At 40.8% G+C, this 6,000-nt stretch overlaps 1 protein-coding gene across 2 annotated transcripts in view; it reads right to left on the bottom strand.

Annotated features, from left to right (window-relative positions):
- CG32683 (uncharacterized protein) overlaps nucleotides 1–6,000 on the bottom strand; it is a 44,505-nt gene extending 38,505 nt beyond the window's left edge. The window contains exons 1-2 of one of the 2 annotated variants that reach the window (NM_167230.2): nucleotides 5,741–6,000; nucleotides 3,262–3,597 (exon numbers count right to left, since the gene is read on the bottom strand). In NM_167230.2, coding sequence (NP_727419.1) covers nucleotides 3,262–3,536 — 275 coding nt within the window. In that variant the 5' untranslated portion in view covers nucleotides 3,537–3,597; nucleotides 5,741–6,000. Of the gene's footprint in view, nucleotides 1–3,261; nucleotides 3,598–5,740 lie in introns of those variants that run through there. The other variant, NM_001298155.1, reaches the window with a different exon arrangement.

The raw sequence follows: 6,000 nt of genomic DNA on the forward strand, positions 1-6,000 counted from the left end.
CTCTGGTTTTCGAATGGGTCGTGTGAACTGAATGCCAATGCCAGCCTGCTGGGAACTGCCATCCAGCAGCATGTACTATTCAGCAGTATCCAGCATATAGCATTCAGCATTCAGCGAATTTAGCGACTATAAATCACTGGCGCAGTGCAGCTGCCATAATCGCAATCACGGCCAGATTTCCAGGTTTCCCGGGGTAAAGTCTCACTATTGATTAGAAATCACATTCGCATTCGCATTCGCATTCGGACTCGGATTCGGATTCGCATTAGCTTCCTGTTTGGTCAATTGAATACGATTCAATTGTGTGAACAGTTGATTGCCAGCAGATGTCGATTTCCATGCTGTAATTTATACAGTATACAGTACTATATAGAGTACGCACTCCTTCCATTTTTGGCATTGAGCCGGCTTAAGTATGCCATACCTGCTTGATTTTCATTTTCATTTTGATTTTGATGCCGGCACATTCCATTTTGGTGCTCAACCCCACGGGCAAAACTCTCGTGCTGAGAAAACTTTATAATTCTGCCATACAAGGATACAGATACCGAATGCCAGCTTTTGGGGGCTCGCATAAAGTTTTCCCCTCCCAAAAACGAGGAACAAAAAAAAAGGAAAAGGATTGGGTTGTTGAATCGGCAACGGAAGTCTCCTGCCATTCACCAGTTTATACACGCTTTTATCAGTGATCCATTAGATCCAGTTCGGATATTTACTGCCTGCACAAGATGGACTCCCTCCTTTCGAAATACAAATTTGCTTTCATCTACTTGGCAATTCTGGGAAACAATTGGGTCTGACTTCAATTGGAATCTTCATAAGTAAATCAGATTACGGCATATTTTTCATCAGAATGTCAACTGATTTAACATCTTTTGCGTTACCTTGTCATCGCAGCCATTTTACCATTTCACAGCCACATGATAACTAAAACCTATTTTAAAGTATCTACACCTTAACCGGTTTCTAAACCTAATTTAAAGTAAACCAAATAAATTTATTTACTCATTCCATGTTATTCACTTTGAAAATGTTACGGTGATAGTGGGCGTGCGGCAGGCCGGATTCATCAAAATATGCAAAGTAGCTAATAACTAATAATTTCCATTAACAATTTGGCAGGGCTGAATGGCGATGACAATGGAAGGGGGAAACCTGAGGATTCCATGTGCTCATCTGGCAGCCAGCTCACGTGCCATGTCCAAGCCACCGGCTCATTGTCAATTCCGAATACATGGTAAGCTTAATGGAAGGATAAGGGGGGGGGAAGAGTTGCGGAATCCCTCCCAGAACGCAAGTTCCCCATCCGATCCAATCGCAACCCCAAGCTTGCTTAAAGATATTGTTAATGCTCGGGCAGCAATAAATCGTGGGATTTCGCCTGAAAAATCATCGGAAGTGAAGAACGAAAAGTGCGGTATGAATGGCTTGTCTGCTGAAGAGTTGTTAATTATGCTGTCAAATCTCTGGGGCAGCAGGATGTGTCAGGACAATGCTGCCATCTATATAGATGTTGACTATCGCGTCCTCGAGCCATCGGTTTGTTTGTCCTGCCGTTGGCTGCCGTACAATTGATGTGCATAAAGTCAACAATGGTGTGACACTCCTGCTCGACATCCGTTCCCCTTTCGGCTAACAATCTTGGCGTAGAAGGAGCCACCTGCCGCCACCTGCCGCCACCTGCTTCATCAATTTTATGTCCCTCCAATTAGGCATTTAATTATATAAAAAAAAAAATAGAGAGCGCCGCAAAGTGTCAATTGCAGCGCTGACTGCCACGAAATGTGGCAATGATTGACTGCGAGGCGATGACGAGGGCAACTCCGGAAATGAATGTCGGACGAAGGAACTCAGCCGGAAGGAAAAACAGAATGCCAGCATTACATTCCAATGGAGAGCACAGTGGAAAATGAGACGAAACTTTTCGGAGTGGGAAACTTGCCAAAGTTTCGCATCAAATAGACATTTTCCTTAGTCATTGACCCAAGTGACACGCCAGTAGACGTTGAACTTAGGCAAAGTATTATTTTGCACTTTATTCGGTGTGCAGAAAGTAATTATGAGCAACTCATTAGCCTTTAATTCATATTTAATCAAGTTATTTAAAAATATAAGTCATTTAATCTAGAGAGTTTTGTGTACTTAGGAAATTTTTCCAATTCTATCCAATCGATTCGAGCACAAACTTTTGATTAGGCCACGAGGTGTACTTTAGAAATAAATTTTCTTTTAATCCGATCATAAATTACATTGCGATATGGAGTGCACAATCAGCGGGCAATAGAGCCAATAGAGATAAGATCTCCTAATTTCATTCATGAACTATAATTTACATATAAGCGCAAAAATCGAATATTATATTAATATTTCGAAGACGTGGCACACTAAATATTACATTCCAATAAACAACTTTTTAATTATGAAAGAAGTTTCTTCGGGCAAGTTGACATCCAGAAAAAAAAAATGACAAAAAAGGGTGCGCTTGTCATCCAAAAAGTTCCCAAAGGACTCGCTTTAAGGTCTATTTTCGGGGAGTGGCTGGTATCTATTTATAAAGCTTCCCCAATTGGAATCCCCCACCAAACTGCAAAATGTGTTAATTCGTTGTACATAGCAGTCAACAAAGGTTTTTACCCAGAAAATTAGGGTATGAGATTAGGTTAAGGATTGCGATCTAAAGAGTGGGTCAACTTGGGCTAATTGACACCGAAGTCATTTGGAGTGGTGTAATTATATTATGACTCTGTGTTTTTAAAACACTTGGAGTTAATTGTATATTAAGCGTTTGTTTCAAGCTGGAGATTTCAAAGATTTTACAAGGATTATATACATAATATGTATAATAAATACTATATTATAGGGTTATACTTAATAGGTATTTGTTAAACATACATTAGAAGACCTATAACTTTACATATTTATAATGTCTTACTTGTTGTATTGGATGAACTAATTTCCGTATAATATATATATATATATATACATATCGGTTAATATAATTAAATTATGTATGTATGTATGGGCATGCTATTCGATATATTGTAATGGTGTTGATTTAATTTGGGACAGTTGGCTTCACTTTTCGGGCCAGACTAGGCCCAACTTTTGGCCCGACTTGCCTCCACAACATCGCATGCCCAATTAGCTAATGGATATTGACAAGGTCGCTCGGAGCGCGAGGATGGGCTGGATGTCGATGGAGTGTTCGGAACGGGAATGGCTATCGGAATGGGAATCTGTATCGGAATTCGCTTCACTCACCTGTCGCCGTGCGAGTCCCTGTCCCTGTCGCGTTCCAGCCCCGGATTTGGATTGGCCGGAGCGGGTGCATCCGATTCGCCAGCAGCTGCAGCGCCAATTGCTGATCCCGATGCCTCCTCCACCTCGACATCCATCTCCACTTCCGGTTCCGCTTCCGGATCCGGTCCAGATCCGCAACAGGCATGTCTGCTGCCAGGAGCCTCATGCTCCCGCTCCTGCTCCTGCTGCTGCTCCTCCTCGGGGATTGGCTCCTTTTCCTGCTGCTTGTCCGACATCCTGGCTCTTTCCGTTTCGGGTTTTTTTCTTTTTTCTAGGTCCTGCTAATATGGACGGGTCCTTTCCAGGTCGCGATGAAATGGTACAGAGCAGATGCCCAAGTGTTGTAATTGTTTTTTAATAAAATCGCTGCTGCCGCTGCGGCTGCCCAGGCATGAAGTAAAAAAATAAAATGGAAAAGAAGAAATGAAACGAAACAAAACAATGCCATGCGAACAAAGGAAAATTAATGTAAATTAATTGCTGTGGCTGGTGGAAAGCCTCTTACACCCAGCCCTCACTTTTCTTACTTTCTTCCTCATTTCCTGGTGTTTTTTTTTCATTTACATTTTCTTTTTGTCTGTTGTTGGTTTGATGGTCGGACCAAATTAGCCGCAATGTTAAAATAAAAAGCAAAAAGTTCTCCTTACTGGATTTTAAATTGTGGCGAAGGTAGGAGAGAAACTATAATATTATTTCAACGCTTCGGGCGAGTAAATTAGAAACTGCGTTGGACTGAAGAAGACCCATTAAAATAACGTTCATATTTATATAAAATTAACTCCCTTACCAATAATGAGTGGCAAAGCGCAAATAGAGCAAGTTGAGTTAATTTTTGGATGATTTATTTTAGCTGGGAAGCTACTTAAATGCTTTAAAAATCTATATTTATTATCCCACTAATCTGTTAATTTGCAGAGCAGAAATATCTCCCTGTTTTTGAGCCGCAATGGAAAAGCAGCAAAAAGGCTAAGAGCCAGTGGCTGTGACGGACAAGGGGCTTAATGCGTCAACATCCTGCCGATTACAATTGATCACCCAGAGCGGATTAAAGCATATATACATACATATATATAGTGAAGCACCGGACAATTCAAGTAATTAAAAAAGGAGTAAGAACATCGCCACTTTGTGGATTTGGTTATTTGTTAAAGGGATTCAAAACCCCACTCGGGGTTTAAGCAAAAAGTGTAGCATGCTTTTCAGCGCAAACTTTATTTAAGCCACTATACAAACATTCCAACTCTTTTCATGATTAAATATTTATGATTGCAAAGTAAATAAGGTAAGTAACATTTTCTCTACATCCATAAACATTTATTTAACCAAACACATAGTAAAAAAAACAAATACAAATTGAATAGCACATGCGAAGCAGACAGAACCGCAAATCTCGAATCATTCACATACGATTAGGAATCAAACGGGCTGAAGGGCAAAAGCCGATTAGATTAGGGCGGAAAGCGGTTAGTCATGGTCGCAAATGAACTGCTCACCGGCGTAATTGGCCAGGACAAACAAAGCAGAGCTATCAGCTGCCGCCGATAAGTAGGCAACACTTAATGGATACCAAAATATGGCATTTGGCGGCCAGTTGTGATCGTTTGACTACAAATGCCCCATACCCCATTCTCCTAATACCTGATACCCTTCAACTCGGATCAAAGGACCAGAAAGACCGCAAGACCATAAGAAGAACTACTCTTATTTCTGTGGCTTCTACGGGTTTCCTCAAAACATAAATGGGAATTTTCACAGCATTTGCATATGAATGATTCACACGGCCATGCATAACAAAAGGCCACGGTTGGATGGGTGGATGAGTCTGAGTGGGCGGGTACGACAGATAAATAAAGTATAAAACGGTGCCCAAGGAGAGGAACTGGAGCTTCTGTTTTAGGATAGCGTATATATAGATGACACCCCCCTGTGTCTGCGAACACGTCCTCATCAAATATGAAAAAGCAACACAAAATTACCAAAAAAAAAAAAAACAAAATAGGAAGAAAGACGAAAGGAACCGGAACCCAAGCAAGAGCAAGAGGAAATAACGAACCTAAACCAAACCAAACCAAACTCAAACGAAATGAAATAAAATAAAATTTTCTGCATAGGTCTGCATAAACTGGATACTACACCTCGAAAGAGCCGAGCTAAGCAAAAAAAATGAAAAGGAAAACGATGGCTTATAATAGCTGGCTGGACAGGGGCACCAAGGATACCTGACCTCCGACTTTACCGCTTAGCCGCTTTGTTGTTACCTACTTTTTTCGCTTTAGGTTCGTGTGTTTTTTTTTTTTTTTCTTCTTTCTGCTGGTGTTTTGTTGTTCAAAAAGAAAGCCCCTCAAACAAACTTTCCATAACACGCACGCACTTTCAAAAAATTAACAAAAAAAAATACGTACAACAGACACCAAATGAGAGGAAGAACCAGAGTTCAAACCTTGATTTCTTTGTTGATATTTCAATGAGCACGCGAGACAGTGTCTTTCAAAAAAATTTTGATTTTCAATTTAAATTTGGAATTGAATTGGATTGGGATTTGGATTTGAAATGTTCGATCGGATTGTCCGATTTGGGATCTGTTCTGACTGACTCCTTTCGATACTGAATATAACTGCTCCACACTTCTAATCCTCGACACTACTTTTCCGGGGGCTCTCGGTTCACGGCAAACGTAACCGACTGTGGCTGAACAGGAAC

This window comes from Drosophila melanogaster, chromosome X, assembly GCF_000001215.4.
Source record: "Drosophila melanogaster chromosome X".
NCBI classification, from domain to species: Eukaryota; Metazoa; Arthropoda; class Insecta; order Diptera; family Drosophilidae; genus Drosophila; species Drosophila melanogaster.